Source organism: Haliaeetus albicilla, chromosome 7 (assembly GCF_947461875.1).
Source record: "Haliaeetus albicilla chromosome 7, bHalAlb1.1, whole genome shotgun sequence".
Lineage (NCBI taxonomy): Eukaryota > Metazoa > Chordata > Aves > Accipitriformes > Accipitridae > Haliaeetus > Haliaeetus albicilla.
In genome coordinates, this window is record NC_091489.1 from 3,934,891 (window position 1) to 3,953,321 (window position 18,431).

The 18,431-nt window shown below is 40.2% G+C and overlaps 1 protein-coding gene across 7 annotated transcripts in view; it reads right to left on the reverse strand.

Annotated features, from left to right (window-relative positions):
* The window catches only part of CDC27 (cell division cycle 27), a 34,809-nt gene extending 16,419 nt beyond the window's left edge, over positions 1–18,390 (reverse strand). The window contains exons 1-8 of one of the 7 annotated variants that reach the window (XM_069786660.1): positions 18,120–18,385; positions 11,864–11,939; positions 8,342–8,489; positions 6,068–6,193; positions 4,965–5,062; positions 4,283–4,437; positions 3,956–4,170; positions 3,163–3,277 (exon numbers count right to left, since the gene is read on the reverse strand). In XM_069786660.1, the coding sequence (XP_069642761.1) occupies positions 3,163–3,277; positions 3,956–4,170; positions 4,283–4,437; positions 4,965–5,062; positions 6,068–6,193; positions 8,342–8,489; positions 11,864–11,939; positions 18,120–18,146 (960 nt within the window). In that variant the 5' untranslated portion in view covers positions 18,147–18,385. Of the gene's footprint in view, positions 1–3,162; positions 3,278–3,955; positions 4,171–4,282; positions 4,438–4,964; positions 5,063–6,067; positions 6,265–8,341; positions 8,490–11,863; positions 11,940–18,119 lie in introns of those variants that run through there. The other 6 variants (XM_069786659.1, XM_069786662.1, XM_069786661.1 and 3 more) reach the window with 6 other exon arrangements.
* Between the last annotated feature and the right edge of the window lie 41 nt (positions 18,391–18,431).

The following is an 18,431-nucleotide window of genomic DNA, read 5'->3' on the forward strand; positions in this document are numbered from 1 at the left end:
CCAGAAGCCATTCACCATTAACACCTCATCGAGGTGCTTGCTGTACAACATCTGAGCCTGCTGCTCCTGTTTAGCATATCTGTTCATAGCATAAACCAGTATTTCACAAATTAAATCATTACTGCATGAGCCTTTGGAGCAGATACAGAAATAAACTGCTTCATCAAAAAGGGACCTGCAATGCAGCATAGAAAGTTAATAGAAGAATACCTACAGTCAAGTTAACACAGAGCAGCAAGTTACTGCATGTCAGTTGAGCAATGCTTTGTGTGCACACGCACATTTTTGGTAGCTTTTATTTGCCACAGGTTACAAGCACCAAAACACTGTCTTGTATCTTCACAGAGCTAAAATGTGCACTTTGATGCCTCCCCTGACACAGCCAAGGTGTGGGAACTTAGAGCTGTGACAACTTGACTGTGAATCTGAGACCTAAGGAACAAGTTTAGATAGAAATTCATTGTCTGATGTGTAGACTTCCTATAAAGGATTTAGAACAGGTCCTCCCCTCCCTGCCTTTTAAAGAAACCTTAAACCCTATCTTTCTGCCCACTCCAGGGACACCAACATTCAACTCAGTGACGGCTGTTCGGAAGAGATGTTCTTTAAGGCACCAGAAATAGGGAAGTGGGATCAATGACAGCATAAGCAACACCAGTTTATGCATTATCCCGACTTCTAATGTTTTGTCCTTCCCTTCTCAATTTCTTTGTTATCAGAGGACAGTTTAGGCAGGCAGTAAACATGCTTGCCCACTCAGATAGGAAGCCTTTGGATTCATCCTAATGTTTCATTCATTTACGTAAGTGTTTCCTAGGAAACTGCCTCCGTTAAGCCATGCACATTCTAGCCACAGCTACACTAAACCTTTTCTAACTCAGTAATTTGAAGAGCAGAAGTGAAACTGGCCAATTAATTATTTGCATTGGACAAAGCATGCCAGAATTCTAAGCTATTTATTAAAGTGTATTAAATATTTGTGTTTAAGTACTAGCACAGATGCATCTGGGCAGAAAGCATATGCATGGATTAGTGAAATTTACACCTTGGTGCTGTTGTGCCATACCTAGCAAAGCAACAAAAAAGCAACAAATATGACTTGATTCCACAAAGCTTTTCATCTATCATGTAGCACTACATACGAGATTAAATGCAGACGAGTACTACACTGAAGAGCTGCATTTTGCTAACTATTTCAATTTTTCAGGTTCATGAAAGTTTACCTTCCTACGTATGTACAATCCACCACAAGCCAGTGTTTTTAACTGTACTGTAGAAAATTGGTTGGTCCTCAGCAACTACAGGATGGGAATTGGATCAGCCATACAAAGCATACTTCTAGCAGACTGTTTTAGCGTAGTCCAACCCCAACAGAACAAATGCAAAAAAAAAAAAAACCACCAAAAAAAACACCCCACCAACCAAAAATACCAAACAAGAAGGCAGGACTAAGAGAACTGATAGAAAGTGTTGCAGTAATGAGATGTCTAGAGACAGGATACCGTAATGGCTCGTGCAATGACATTCCAGAATTCCCAGTCACAGGCTTCAAAACACCATCCAAAGGAGAAAAAAAAAAAAAGTTATCTGCTTACTGGCTTTTATTCTTTTAAGTACTGAGCCAATGAGAGAAGGCAAACAGTTTCTAACAGCTCCCAAATTTTACTTACAGAACGGCACAGCAAGATGAGCACCAACTCATTTGTCCAGAGCATCAAACGTGGAAATTCAAGTTCTACTTTGAGGAATTCAAAACTATTACTTGCACTGAATTTTCACTTTAAAAAGAGTTGGACACCTATAAAACACTAGCATCACTCATGCAACTTCTAGATTTACTAAAAATACAGTGAAAAATCCTCAGGTTTTTTTGTTTTTAGAAAGGAACAAATGGTTCTTCAACTGTCACCAACATTCCACCTCTCATTTATCACTATGGCAACTATGGCAGTTTCTTACAGAGAAACACAGACAATTTTTAGTTTCCTCTACACAAGACTTAGCCGAGTGAAACTGCACCATTCCATCAGTCAGCCCTCCACCGACCACAACAGTATTTTGATTACTCTGGTCTGTAAACTAGAATTCAAGAACTGCTTGCAAGAAAGCAGTAGCTTCAGCTCACTTGAGGCTTCCCGAATTCTTTGAAGCCATCTCTGAAAATATATTAATTAAAAAAAACTTAAAGTGAAAACTCCAAGTTTGGTCTGTCTTCAGACTCCATGTTGCACACTGAAACATTATGAATCCTTCATTGTTTACAATCATTAGTCTTTGTACATTCCTCTCTGATGGCTGGTGGACAGAAGATACAGCACCTTCCTCAGGTTGCCTCTAGCAACACCAGTTAGGCAGTCTGCACATGCCTGTGCATTTTGGGTGGATGAAAAAAGGCTTGTTTTAATGAGAAATAAAAGACTATTGCTTATTATTATAAAAGTTGAGGGGGAAAAAAAAAATCTGTTTTGTTAGCCAAAGGAAGTGACACTATAAGCTGAAAATATTTACAACACAGACATCTTTACTTGCGATGTGGTGTATTTTTTTTTTCTTGCTGCCTCGTTTGCCTAGCTGAAAAGGAGATTTTCAAAATTAAAAAAAACAACATTGGGGCTTTAGCAGTTATTTCAGTGTAACAGACTATTCTACAATGGATTTGATTTTAACTAACACTTCAGAAAAGTCTAAAAAGTTTTGTCAGGGAAATACCTGGCCAGTTGCAGTCAAATTAAAAATAAACTGCTCCCTGCACCCCCAACCTCACTAGCCTATAAATATACATAGGCTGGTGAACAACATTTTATTTTGCTGCATTAAATAGTTGTTAGTAAGAGCAGGTTTTTGGTTGGGTTTGGTGGGGTTTTTTGGTTGGTTTTTTTTTTTCCCCACACACACATACTTTGTAGACAAATTACACATAAGTTTAATTCTCACTTAAGTAACCCAAACCATTTCCACAACTAAAGGCGGCTTCAATCAGTTCCACACTCAGACAAATTGTTCTTCAAAACAAATTTTGTAAACGGTGGGTAAGTTGGGTTCTCCCCACTGTCAGCACAATTCAGCTCACATGCTATGTTTTTTGCATTATAGATTCTTCTTTCAAGCACATTGCAATGTCAAACTCATAGAACAGCAATCATATTCCAGAATGCAAGATACCTTCTTTGAAGGTGCTCCTGTGGATGGCACATCAATTACAGAAGAAGAGTTCGTGTAGTTTTGTAAATACGATCCATCTCCAGGGCTTGGGGTTTCTAGTGGCAAAATTCCAAAGCTGAGAATAAAATGAAGAGGAAGGGTCAATGTCTGAATGTTAGACCATAAGAGCTGGCCTGATTCTGCAGTTAAAACAGAGATCCAGATGATCAACTTTATTTCATAACTACTTCATCGATTTATGTTAACCCTCTAATATCTTAGTATCCTCATCTATAAAAGACACTTTAATAGAAAATATTCCTGAAATCGAAAAATACAGAATTTTCTTTGCCTGCCTGCATAACTAAGATACAGACCATCCAAGTGTTAATGGCTTGTAACATTTTAAACGCTGTTTAAATAAGATGGCACACAGGACAGAGCACATATTTACATGCTCTCTAGGAAAGAGCTATTCTTCAAGGAATGCTCTTAAAGAGTTTATTTCAGAGCAGAAACATACTTCTTCAAAGACTTTTCCAGTATGAACACCGTGATAAGCAATATACTGAAGAGTTCCTCTCTTCTAATCAAAAATACCAACTGCTTGTTTAAAAAACAGAAGAGATGAACACTAGGACCAAGAGCAGTTACTGAAGTCATTTAGCTTTTGCACTTGCAGCACTTTTTATAATACACTATCAACATGTCTGTTGAAGTATGCTTTGCAGCACCAGACATCTTTCCTGTTTCAAATCACAAACATTATCAACAGCACAGCTGTAGACAGAAAGTGTCTATCTTGAGGACTTACCTTGGAGTTAGTGGGCTCAAAGCCGCAGGTCCTCCCAGTAAACTCCGCCCAGTTTTTGGTTTATTTTGAGCCTGTTTAGACAATATGACAGTTCCTGAACCAAGAGGGACAGCATCTGGTGAAATTACAGCTGAGTCAATGTAAGACATAGAAGAATCTGTGTTCAAGGAGGAATATTTTGAATTGGAGGATTCTAGGTTGATTCTGTTCAACTCCTGAAAAATGGAAGGCAGCTGTTAGATATTCAGACAGTGTAGTTTCTAATTAGCATTTTTTCAGTTAAGCTGGAAAGACTGCTTTAAATACAATGATTTTAGCACAACTCACAATTGTGTCTTGCGGCGTTTCCATAAGGACAGTCTCAGGCTGTCTATGGGATATATTGTGATTAGATACCAATGTTGTGCAAGTGTTAGGCAGACAGCTGCTGAAGTTCTGTAAAGATGTTAATTTAAATGTTTGGTCAGGGTCTGGTTTTTCACCTGTAAGATTGGAAGGAGATTTTTAAAAGAGTTATTCCTGAGTCTGTATGCTGAATATTCAGTCTGAAACAAGGAGGACAGGGGACAAAGTATTTCAGAAGGGTTGTGTTCTTATTTCATTGATTTAAAACCCCTTACATTAAGGCAGAAGTGTTCTTCCAGTACAAAACCCTGGACAATCAGTTTTATTAAAAAATAGATTTGCTTTTTTAAGTTATTCTCAGAAGCATAGTTTCTAAAGGTCTACTAACTGTAGGTTAGAAACCTTACAGTATTGTTAAATCCAAGAATGTGTAAGTTGTGAAAATGGAAGAAAACAAGACAAAAGCTCCAAACACTGCCGAAGTATTTTAAATGCCTTATTGCTCACAAAACCACTCCCCAAGAATTCTGCTGGCATTTTCCTTACTAATTCTGGACAAGGGGTAAAATAAACCTTGGCCACATGGCAATGGCAAATTGGAAAGCTTGACATAACCAGAAATGTAGAAAACATCTTCACTAGTAAAACAGTTCTGCAGACTTACCTATTTCACATAGCGATTCAAAAGGGGACCAGAGGAAAGGATTTAAACTAAGGCTCTTTTGGTAACATTCTGATCCTTTGGCAAGCCGGTCTGTCTTGCTGCAAAAAGAATGTAACAGTTTCCCTATAAACTTAAGAATAGCACTTTTGTTCGAGATAGCTTTCCAGAAGAGGAGTTGAAAAACAAAAACGTGTTGAGAGTCAAAGCAACATTCCTCATTTTTCAAGCCACAGAGCAATACTGAGTTCTTTTGAAGTTATTTGACATATTTAGACACAGATGAAAGTTCCTTAGACACAGTCCTCAAAAAAAGTTACATAAGCACTAGTATACCTTGAGAATTTTCATTTTAGAAAGATGCTGTTCTTTGCAACAGCTTTTTTTTTTTTTTTTTTTTGCAAACAGCAACATGATTGCTAGCCTTCCAGCCGTTTTAAATACCTATGGATAATATTTTTCCATATAAATTAGGGGCTAAACTGAACACTTAAGTATCTGGCTACAAAGATAGCTTCTTCCAAAATAAATTTTTTTGGGAACAGGTATACTAGGGAAGAATCCAAGAACCCACTATTCCTATTCAATTTGTTCACATTTACTGAAACCTTTCTTGTATCTAGGCAAAAGCAAACCACTTAAAATTGTTAAGCTATTCTGACTGGAAATCCTCAAAACTTTCATTTGAAGGTTATAGCTATACATCTGTAAAACAGATATAGAAAAATTAAAATGGCAACACTGAGAAACAGGCCTTGAGAGTTTCTCTCAGGTGAGAAAACAGAACAAACCCAAAGGTATTAAAAAAAAAAAACCCAACCTCTTGGATTGCATGCTTAAGCTGGAAAAGAGGAATTTGTGTTTTCAGTCAGTCAGAAGCTCTGGGTGAAAGACGAACCATTCTTGCATTCCCAGGTTAGATAGTTTCCACAACTATCTACCTGCATCTATCATACTCCAAAATTGTGCAGGCCATATAACCCAGAAACAAGTGTACTCTGTGGTGACTAAAAATGTACCTGACTAAAGTTGGGCTTGGTCAAATAAAAAAAACCCCAAAAAACAAACAACCAAGCTTTATTAACAAAATAAAAAAGCAACATTACCAGTAGACATGTCCCAGTAAGGAGAGTGTAAAGCATGCAGAGTCCCCAAACTCCATAACAATGTCATCATGGCTTTTCTGTTTATTCAACACTCCACCAGATAAGATCTGCTCTCCTTCTGCAAGCCTTTTTAAAAAACAAGAGGTTTAAAGGGGTTACAAGGCTCACAGTATTGGTAGTCCAGTGTTTTCACCCTGCTGCAAACAAAAACAGAAATCCACCGTCAGTGTTCACAAGTTTCAAACCGCATACAAACTAGTTCCTGCAAATGAATTTTAAATAATTGATGGATTCCTCTAGCAACATGAAGGTATGCAGTACTCTGAAGCTGAACATCTCTACTGGGAGGGAAGAAAAACAAAACAAACACAAAACCCCACACCACTCCAAAACCGAGACACATAATACAACATGACTTTTCCAGAAGGGACTAATCTTAGAATACTAAGCGAAGGACAAGAAAGTCTTCTAGACACTTCATTTTTGAAAGTACTTTAGGTAGTAACAAGCTAAGACAACACTTAGTTTGGCTTTGTTTCCCAACTAAGAAATACAATCTATAAGGCTCCACACACTTCATTAACATCCAATACTGGGATATGGCACAGACTTTGGGTTTTAATGCCTTGCTTTCTTGTAAGAGTGGCCCCAAAGGGGAACAAAGGCTCAGTTTGCATCTACTACACCTGCAGCGAGCAGTACCACTCACATGGAATGGGCCACTCACTATTAGGCCTTAAAATTACTTTATACAACTTCTGGGGATGGGAGGCATTCTTCCGGCATTTGAGACTGACACCTGCACAAACAAATCATCTCTTCTTGCCTCCACTTGAAATTATACTTATAGGTAGATGCTTCTATCAGTATAGACCATTCCCACAAGAACATAAGGTAGATCTGTATAAATGAGCTCATATAACTGTAACAGCAAAAACAGTTAAAATTTAACAAATTCTAAAGAATACGTTTAAGAAATCCCACCTATTTAACTGAAATCAGTTCAGAAGCTGATGTATTATATGCACACACCAGAGTTTGTAAAAGCAAAGGATGGAACGATCAGCTTCAAATTTATTCCACTGGGACCTTTCCAAGTAGAGCATTAACATGATTTCCCTTTCAACAGGAGATGCAAAGAAACCTGAATCATAATAGCTCCAAAAGTGTTAAAAGAGTGTCAAAAGAAACAACAAGCTAAGACATCTTTGCTACTCTAAAGATGTCAAAGGACTCGCCTATTAAAGAGAGTATTGAAGACTAAGGAGCTTCCCCTGCTGCCTCTGGAAAGACCTGCATTTTGGTTACACGTTGTGAGCAGGATCACAAATCCTGCAAAACAATCACATCATACTGTGTGAAACACCAAACATCACATTACCTGTTCTAAAGAAATTAAACTTTCTTTTTGTCATTGAAAGAGGGCCACTCAAAAAAAAAAAACAAACAACCAAGCCAAAAAAGCCACAACACACAACCACAAGCTGTTTTGTCAGAGAGACATATAAGCTTCTGTAAAGAAACCCCACAGTATTTAAAGTTTTTTGAATGAAAGTTTTTGCCTTTCTTGGTGCCTCATCATCTCCATTCTCAACTGCAACCAGACATTGTCTCCTACATGTGAGCTGAAGGGTCTACATAGAAATGAAATACCCTCATCAACAAACTCTCAGGGCATTAGGGCCTGTAGCTTGAGCAATTTCATTATATACTCTTGCTGTTAGACTCCAGAAAACCAGCAAGGTACCTTGACACTACTATGTCCCTGTCAAGGTTAATTTTGGTGTTGAATACAGCATTCTTGGATGTGAATTCAAGGTGTGTTTGTTGTGGGTTTCAAAAACAGATTTCTGTCTGCCATCTTTTCTCTTACCCACCCAGTTAGTAGTAACTGGGTGAGAGGAGCAAGCTTACTGTTTTAGGGAAATGACCTATCCATTAAATACATACCGGAAACACTTAGTGAAATAAGCAAAGTATCAGAGAAACACAAAACTAAACCAAACACTTCCCAGAGTGGTCTCCTTGAGCCATCTCAGCAATCAGTGTTTTCTCCCCCTACACAGCTTGACAACTCCTTTGTAAGTTATTCAATACCTTTTAGAGGTTTCTGCAGTAGGGTCCATATCTGAAAGCAAAATTAATTGAACTTATAATAATCTTTAGAGCTGAAGGACCAATGAATTTCTAGTTTATGCAATATGACAGCTTTCAAAGAGAAATCCAACAAAAAAATGCATTTGTAACCCTGGACAAAACAAAGGATTTACTTACTTGCTGAGGTCAACACAACATTTTGCAAGCAGGTATTTACATTGTGGGGTAGTACAGCTGTGTCCCTTTAGGAGCCTGTATGCTTTATAGGCCTTTCCTGAGCGGTAGTAACACGTCGCCAGTAAAAACAGTGCTTCTTCCGAATGTACTAAAAAAATAATAATAAAAAAAATCATCAGTTGGTTGCTTACCATTTTGATACAAGGAATTTGGGAGCAGGGAGTAAAAGCCAGCTAGGAACAAGATACAAGGAAACAAGTATTGGTATTGGACAAATTCATTACCAAATGAAGTGCATTTCTTTATTCATCAGCATATAACAAATTTCCGTATGCCATCTTCTTGTATAGTCAGACCAGCTCTTAACATCTACTGTTGTAAGAGAACTTTGATCCTTCTGGCTACCCAATCTAAATAAGTGATTAGCCAGCTTGTTATTAAAATAACAGCAAGACAAGCAAAGCAGTCATTCCTAGTACAACAGAACTACTTTAACAACTCGTTGGCCACACAAAGACTTGGCTCAGAGTATTATCACACCTGCTAGTAACACTTTGCATTAGCTTAAGCAGTGCATAAACACTGGCACAACAATGGCTGTGAGGAAGTACAAGAACTTTCAGAAGGAAGATATATTTCAGCCTAAGTAGCCTAATTAACAGTTTTAATCCTAATTTCAAGTGGTCTTTTCCTGTTTGCAATTTTCCTTCTGTTACTTTTCTAAAGCACTTGATGCTGTATCTTCACGTGACTTAGTGGAGCAGATTTGCCGATTTTAATGACTATTAAAGTCGGTCAATTACCAGTGACCTCTACCCCAACATTAAGCCTTGTCCTTTTTGCTGCCTACACTCATTATTTCATTGGGAATATGGCTTAAGATTACCATTCCGATCGTTTATTTATTTTATGTTAAGAAGTAGCAATAGGTACAAGCTCTCCTACAAATCCTCTTCCCAAACTGAGTTCTCAGCTATTTCTAAATTTTGAATGAAGGAGTCAAACTTCAGGCAAAATCGTCTCTATCTAAACAGAGAACAAGAGCAATCAGGACAGAAACATTTATCTATGGCAGAAACTGGAGGTCTTTAGATTTGATGCCTGCTTCAATACTTCTTCCACCACAGAGATGAATTATGCACTGCACCAGGAACGTTCTATTCAAAAAGCTGGACTTGGCATCCAGATTTAAGACTGAGGTCAGACTTGCTGATTTTACTTGTGATTACAGCATAAAGGACAGAGCGCTAACCCCTGAAGTAACTTTAAAACCTTACAGCTGAAACTTTAAAATGCCAGAGAAGGAGCTTTTGTGAGGCAACGGTGAGCATTGCCATGCTGTGGTGTTAATTCAAGCACTAAGCTACGATTGTGTGAAATACCTGTATGACTTCATTTTAACTCCATTTTCTGGGTTTTAAGCAAAAAGAGGGAGATAACCAGATACACTCAGATTATGTACAGCCATGGTATCTTACCCTATTCTTCACACTTCCCCAAATGTTACACTCAAATCACCCTTAGGCAATGATGTATTTTAAATCACAGAAAGGCTGCCTATAAAGGCAAGCAACCAAAATCTCCAAGTAATTAAGAAACGCACATTACTTTATACTTTTCAGAACACACCACCATGCAAATGGAATTCAGCATTAAAATAAACAATTCTGATGTTTGTTCATCTACCTATATGGAACTCTTCAGAAAAATCAATACAAGCATTGTACTAAAACCTTTTTGGGCAACGTGCTCAAATCCTTTGCTACACTGAAAACTGACTATTTTGAGTTTGTGTCATCACTCAGACAGTGACAATGGAAACTAAGACCCAAAGAGAGGACATTTTATTAGCCTTATCCTAAAAACACCACAAGATCTTTCTGAAAATTAAAGTTAAATCAATTCTTTATCCACTAATTTAACACACTTTGAGAGTTCTGGGAAACTACCAAGCCACAGATGTCCTCACAAGAACAGCAATTGCAGGTAGAGTTAAAAGAAGTTCTTCTCAGGGTAAAATCACTACTGCCAGTATGGAGTCACTGTATTGAAGTTCAGCAGCTTCTACTCTGCAGTATAACTACTTATTTTAACCAGAAGCCAGATGTTTTGTTAGCAGTTAATTGCTTGAACCAAGTGACAGCATGCATGCTGTTCTCTCTCAGCACTGTTGGTCACTGAAAAAAGCTGTTTGAAGTACTCTTGCAGAGTATTATTCTGCAAAGATAGTGTCAGTATCAAGTCACATATTTTTCTCTTGGCTGCTGCAAAAAGTGGATTCTCTTTGTTTCTACATCCTTGGCAATTACCTTCAATCTAGCATCTCCCTGCATCTCACGATGTGCTGTGTTCAGGGAAGGTATGTCATCCCTAAAACACTATTTTCTTTATGCACACCTAGATTATAAGGTTTCCTAATACTCTACACAGCACTTCTCATTTAACCACCAGGTGGAAGACCCCAGATTTCATGAGTAACCTTGACATGAGGGGGGGAAAAAAAAAAAAAAAGAAAAAAGTCTTTATTTCTTTATTTATCAAACATTAGGTTTGTGCTTTCATTGTTAAGAACTGCATTGTGGGCATGTCAGGCAAAACATTGAAAGCAAAGCATTTCATTACAAAACACAGAGCATGAAACAGGTTATACAGTTTAATTCACATTATAAGCTTAAGTTGTTTAGCATGAGAAATTCTATTATGCTTATATTTTACCTTAAGGGTTGGGTTGGTTTTTTTATATTAGTGATTAGGAGACAATACCTTTCAAAATAGAGACAAAAAGCTTAACACCAGTATCAAAGAGAAAAAAAGTAGAGAAGAACAAAAAGCTTATCTGAGGTCATGGAGGAAAGGTTAAGGAAGAAGAGGGACTAGAACACAAGAAAGAAGCGGTCTTTGAAGGACCCAGGAAAAGTACGGATTTGTGTTACTGCTGCCTGCTCAGTATCCAAGACATCCTAGATCTGACAGCATTACAATGAAGTAATTAACAAAAATTCAACAGGAGATACCTATTCCATATGTTCTGATTCTCATTGTCTCAATTTCACTATGCTATCCTCTCATCAGCACAAAATTACCTCTTTCAGCTAACACACCAATCAACATAACTGAACAGCATTATTAGCAAAGACAGCTTTCAATATCAAGACAATTTGTAGAATTTGTGTACTGCATCTGTCCTCAAGTGCCCTTGGAAGACATGCAATGCTTAAGGTTATTAAAAAAAACCCGCTCTCTCCCATTTGATACCATACAACAGATCACTGTAAACATTTTATTTAAACACACAACTCCGAGTTTAATTCTTTTTAAGGAGGTTTTACTGTAAAGTAACATTGCTGCTGTTACATGATTTGATTTTCCCACCTAATTGCAAGGCATTCTTCCGCCTTCCCCAAGCAGAAAGTTGAACTTCATTATCACAACAACAGGAGTCAAACAAAGCAGGACCAGAGGCTCAAAAATCCTAAATCAAAATTGAAAGAAGCATCAACTTTGTATTTGCAAAGTACATACCTTCTGCATATAATCTTTCTGCAAGGAACACTGCATCGCGGTAAGCATAGTGGTTAAGTGCTTGCCATATAGCAGCCTGTAAGACAAGAAAATAATCTAAATTTAGAGAGAACCTTTAAAAATGCAAAACTCATTAGCCTTTACTGTCAAAAGGCAAAGTTCAATTTTGTTTTTCTGGAGTCCTAAGAAGAATGGAGAAGGATAAACACACAGGCCAAGTTTTAGTTGTTTCAACTATCAGTAAAGAGATTTAAAAAAAAAAAACAAAACAACAAATTTAGCACTGAAGTCATGAACCAATCTAAGAACATTGCTCACTAGATACCATACACAACCATCTATAAACCTCAGCCAACATGCACCGAAATAACAGTGAGTACTTCCACTTATTACTGAGTTTTAGCCTGATGCATAACTGAGCATGAATTATTGCAAACCACCACCGAACAGTAAGACATTAAGTAAAGGCAAGAACAAAAACCACCCCTCAATGGGTTACCAGAGTATTCCATTTTGCTCTTAGCTGGGTCCAAGGAGGGGCAGGGGAGGTGGGAAAAATCTAGAGTGCCCAACCCATTTTACTGGCATTATGCATAAACCCATTCAAACTATCTCCTCTTGAGACATGCCAAACCAAAAACTAACAGGACTAGAAATCATGTCAGTGTCTGAGGTTGTCAGTATAAGACTGCCGTTGATTGTGTTAGGTATACAGCATTTTCCTTGAAAAGATATCAGCGTTCCCTTAAGAACCAAGATGAACGCAATCCACCACTTTTGTTGCGGTGTATTGTTTGGGTCTTTGCTCATCAGCCACCTCTTTACTGCCACTAATTAGAATTGCAAGGTATCACACAAGAATGAATGCAATGCAAATGAGATGGACAAATTGATATATACAGACATATATGAAGGCAATAATCAACTTCTACATTTTGCTCATATACTCATACTTGGTCAAAACCAGCTACCTACTTAAGGGTACTATCTTCTTTTTTCACAAACACCAAGCTCAAGAGTTTGGGACTGTCAATATTTGTGCACTCTAAAGATGGCACTAGTCCAGTGAAACACAAATCAAACATACATACAGGTGTACAAACCGTGTACACCATTAAAGTAGCTGTCATAATTACTCGCATTGCTGTCGCCATTAGCTGAACTATAAGCAAGAGCTGTCCAGCAAAAGAATAGGGCTGGGGTACGCAGGTTTCACAACAAACACTACTCGGGCAATTTTCTTCAGATCAGATTAAAAGCCTTCTGTTATCTGTAAAAGAGGGGTGGGATGTGAAAAGTAATTCCTTTTAAGATCTAGTCAGCCTTTCCTCCCCACCTACTACAAGTGGTGGTGTGCACACTTATCAGGGTTTGTGTTCTGAGGTTAGCAGGGTTGGTATCAGGACTGCAGTTCCTTCCCATCTGGCAGCCTTGCTCAAGTTCCAAAACAGTTTCCCATAAACAACCATTCTGCAGTAGTTTTGTTATTAATGATCCAAACAAGATCTGAACTTATGAACTTAACGTACTGTGATCTAGTATTTCTCCAATATTCATCAGCAACCAATGACAAACAGAATTAGCTTCTGATACCTATCAGGCACTCCGAGACCAAAAGAAATCTTCCAGAGCTAAAGGAATAGTGCCCTGTAATGCTATTCCCAGTAGGAAAGGCAAGCGCCAATTTAATCTAAAAAAATTCAAACATTACATAGAGTTACATGTACCATATGCTACTCCTTCCAACACAAACTTGACAAACACAGGGTGTGAAAAATGTGCGAGTTCTCTTCACGGGAAGCCTACACAGCCTTCATGAACAGTACACACCAGAGTTTCCAATTACTATATAGAATATTATACATAAAAATCTATACAGAGGTACTATTTTCTTCTACCAGTAGGTCCCAACAATATACTTAAAAAGCCAACAGGTACTTTTAAGCTTGTGTGAAAGTATTTAAAAATTAATTCTCTCAGTTTGATTATTATAATACAGACACCTTATTATTTCTCTCTGGCTGTATTCCACACTTAGATAACTTCAGCCACAGAGTCTGCCTGAAGTGATTACTCCCTTTTACCTTGAAAAGCTCCAAGGCTGTATATTGTTCTGCGCGCCACAGACAGCACGGTAGAAAAAGCACGAGACAGAAGGAGGGTGTTAAAATTTTTCACACTATACCCAAGTTAGAGCAGCCTAAGGTCTCCTTTTCCTATTGCTCTCAAAAGCAGCTCTTCATTTGCCAAGTCACCAGTGACATTTACATGAATCTATCCAAGTTGTGCCATCTTCAGGTTAAAAATACTGTCTTTACAGGGATGTAATTCAGCATGCTTACAAAACAAAGGTATGGGGGGGAGGTGCGGGGGTGTGTGTGTGTGAAATCAATTTCATTTGACTTCTCAAACAGGAACAAGTTGCCAGAAACAATCTTGCCAAAGGCTAAGAGGCGACACAAGTGATTTTTGGCTATATCACAGCCATATTATAAAAGTTACACTACATACTGGCTCAAAGAACAATCGTTGCTGAGCAGAGTCCCAGTGAGGGCAAGAAGTCAGCTGATAGTATCCCCGTTACATAATAATTATCATTTTGCAACCCCAAAAGTCCAAGTTGGACTCATGCCTTCAACAGACAAATGCTGAAGACTGAATCCTCGCACACACTCTCCTAAAAGAGCAGGAAAAGGAAAGGAAGGTGGCAGGGAATCAGCCATACCTATGCAGTAACAATTTTCTATTGGAATAGATGTCTGAACTACAACTGTATCTCAAACTACTGAAAATTTCTCATGCACCTTTTAAGGAAGCAAATTTTGGACGGGAACATCAATCTCTTTATAGATTAATAATTTAGTTTGTTCTAGCAGAAGTTCAATGCATCTACACAGCCTTAGCGGCACATGACAGTTGCTAAACCGCACCAGAAAAGTGGTCTGAAGCAAAAAACTTTGGGGGCGTTTATCCAGTAAAAACTATTTAATCCCAAAAGACTTCAGAGCAGGACAACACACCACAACCACAAATACAATCCAAATGCAGTCTTAATTTCCTTCTTGTGGTAGTTATCGAATTTTACATGGAACCTGTCAACAGAAACCCAAAGAAGCAGCCTGGTCAAGAGCATGCAAAGCAGTTGAGATACTTTGGTTGCAATGTCTGTTCTCAGGGCTACAAACATGGACAGCAGGGAAGCTTGAAGTGTTTCAAAGTTTTATTTAAGCACGCTTGCAGACCAGATAAACCTCCAGGTCCTAGTCACTCATTTTAAATACATATTAATTTGCAAATACAAAGTGAACAGGGAATTCCAAAACTACCACACCAGCCACAGCTCTGCAGCAAAGCTTCCTCAGAGAGGAGAGCAAGAAAATAAAAGCAGATTCAGACAGGTCTATCTTCTACCCAGAAAACCTGTGCATTGTCCAAGTGTCACTTCATATCTAAGCCAGAGAGCTCTTAAAAGGTAGGTGTTCTCTTCTGACAGTTATATAGCCTTGGAAATGATTTTCAAAGCTTTATAGCCTATTGACATACTAAACAGTTTCTATCATGATTTAAGACTTCTTCAGGGTGGGCAGAGGGGAGGAGTTTTCTGTGACAAGCTGTGCTGCATTTACTAGTTATGCAAACTCTGCCCATTAAATAGGCCGACATTGGTATCGCATGTTTTCAGCCATGACAGTAGCCTTGGAGTTCAAGCACCATTCAAGTAGGTCACAGAAGATGATCACCTTTAACAGCTAATTTCCAAGGAAAGTGTTCTTTTCCAAGATGTTTTTCAGAAATATTTGGAAGGCAGCCAGCCTGCTTCTCAGCACATGGGATACAAGGCTTTATGTTTGAGCTGAAGAATTTTAAAATTGACCACATCAGGAAGTACAGTAGAGGCCCGTTGTGTATGTAAACTCTGGCACTTTTGTTCATCTTAAGGAATTTTAAAAGTTAGTAAAAATCTAACCAGTGAATAGGATGCCTTTTGGGACATTAATTTCATGTAATTAAAACCCAACATTTATAAGGCAACGTACACCCAGAGACACTGTTCTTTATCTATCATGCTTTGTATATCACAAATGCAAAGATGACAGTTTTTTTTCCTGGAATGCTAAGCCCTGTAGACATCTGAAAGGTTGAGAGAACACAGACAAATAGACAGGAAAAAAATCTCTGCAATGACAAAAATGAGAAGTAGTGTAAGCTTTTCCAACCATATCGTTAAAAAAATAATCAGAAAAACAGAGCTAAGTACATGGACGCCAGCTAAAATGGGAATTCAGAAAAGCAATCAACTTCACCCAGATGCGTACTGCAAAATGGAGACCACTCACTGGACGCATTACACTAGTGAGAAAACAAGCATGAGCTGGTTTGGAAAGGTCCTGTAGTACAGCAGTCCAATCTCTACACCACTGCTCATAACCATGGCACAAAGAGGACTACAGCTACAACAGCAGATCCAGGCAGAACTCCAGCGTTGACCTCGTTTTGGATGGTGCACTGGTGGCTTGCTTACCATTAAAAGCAACAATATGACCAAGGCCACAACAAATAACAAATCCTGAACTTACCAGTGTTGCTGTAAGCAAGGAATAGCAGCAAAGCTAACAGCAGCAGAACCACTGATAAAGGAATTATTTGGCATTTGAAAGCAGGCAGAATCTAACTAGATATAGTCAATGTAGCAAAGCCTCATGAAAACATCCAAGCTGATTAGAGCTTCAGAATGGAGAATGACATTAGAGAGGTCTTTACGTTTCTGAAAAAGGAAAACAAGGCCGCACATTTCTATCAGGGAACTCTCAGAATAGCAAATATTTTCCACTTGATTAGTCTAATTAGCACAGCACCGGAAACATTAAATATTGTTTCCTGCCATTCACTCTGCAATGCATTCTTGCTTCCTTTTCTATTGTAATCCCATGTTTTCTTAGAATACCCAACTGGTGCAAAAGACCAGTCCAGCTCCAAGGGTAACAGCAATGGCATAAGTACGACCACTGCAGAAAAGGGACCGGGTGGCCAAAAGCATTTCCAGCACCACATTGACCCTTGCTCTCAGACTGGACGAGCAGAACAGTGGCATCAAGGATACAAACCCCTGGTCTACAAGAGCACCACCACTGTCACCATCTTGCACAGACAGGGTCAAGCCAGCATGGTGGTCTTCCATGGTAGAAGTCTTTCTTCCCCTCCCACCTTTTCATTAAAAGGAGAGAAGAGAGCCAAAAGCAAGAATTTTCACTATGTTCGTTACAGAACACAATCATGTAGTGCCATGACACTTACAGCAAGAGGTTCCTAGCATAACTAGAAAAATCCCCACTCTGCTAAAAAGCTAAAAATTAAAAAAAAAAAAAAAAGGAACATGAATAAGAAGACTCATTAATGAAGATTATAGAATAGTTGGAGTAACGGGCATAGAGGAAAGGTGGAAAGAAGAAGCAACTCTTAATTCTGTGAATCGTGCCTTTTGGATGGGAAGACCGAGAACAAGAGCAGGAAGCCCACCAGGATAACTACAGTGAGACTAAAATACGGTAGAAAAACAAAATTTACGTTATTTTCTCTCCTAGGGCCCCCATCAGTCTGAAGGTACTAATGCCTTGGGAAGGAGGAACGTCCTTCATTTGCAGGACACGTACAGACCCGAGCACGCCGTGAGCGTTTAAAAATGAAACAGCAGCAAATGCAGAAAGGTAAGCGAGATGAAGAGAGAGGTATCAACAGGTCTCCCAGGGGATCTACGGGGGGGAGCCGAAAGGGCCTTTTCTGGAAGCCGACTCAGCTGCGGTGCAGCGGGAGACCCATACCTCCTGCGGGGGAAGCCGGCTGCCCCCCGGGCGGGGGCCCGAAAGAGGCAAAAGGGCGAGGGCAGCTCGTCCCAGAGGCGCAGAGGATGGAGAGGGGAGGCACGAAGGAGCGAGGAAGCCCTGAAGCCCCACGGGCTCCCAAGCCCAGAGGGCGGAGGAGAACGGCCCGAGCGCCCTGCGGGCCGGGCCCGTTCCCACCGGCGGAGGGGGCACCCGGGGCCCGCAGCCCCACACACACCCCGGGAGCGGCCCGAGCGGAGCAGGGCGCCCCCCCCCCACCCGCCACAGAGAGAAGGCCCGGCGGCGGGGAGGCCTTCCCCGGGGAGCGGGCGGTGCGGTGGGACCGGCTCCCCCCGCCAGGCCAGGCCAGGCCGGGCCGGGCCTTGGGGCCTGAGCGCGGCGGCGAGCCCGAGCCCGTGCCGCCCAGGGGTCGGTACCTGGACGGGTTCCTGCAGCACCGTCATCCTGCTTTCCCCGGCCTCCGCCTCCTCCTCCTCGCCGAGCCCGGAGCGGGGCGGCCCCGGCCCCGCCTCAGTGCGTGTCCCGGCGACGGCGCGGCGCGGCCCGGCCCCTGCTCATTTAAACTCCCAGCGACCGTTACCGGGGCAGGCGGCGGGGAGGGAAGGAACGAGGCCGGCCAGCCGCCGAGTCCGCCCGAAGCTGGTGGCGGAAACACCCGAACCGTCTGCCGGAAATACCCGAAGCCTCAGGCGGAAAGAGCCGAACGCCGACGGAAAACAAGCTGGGAA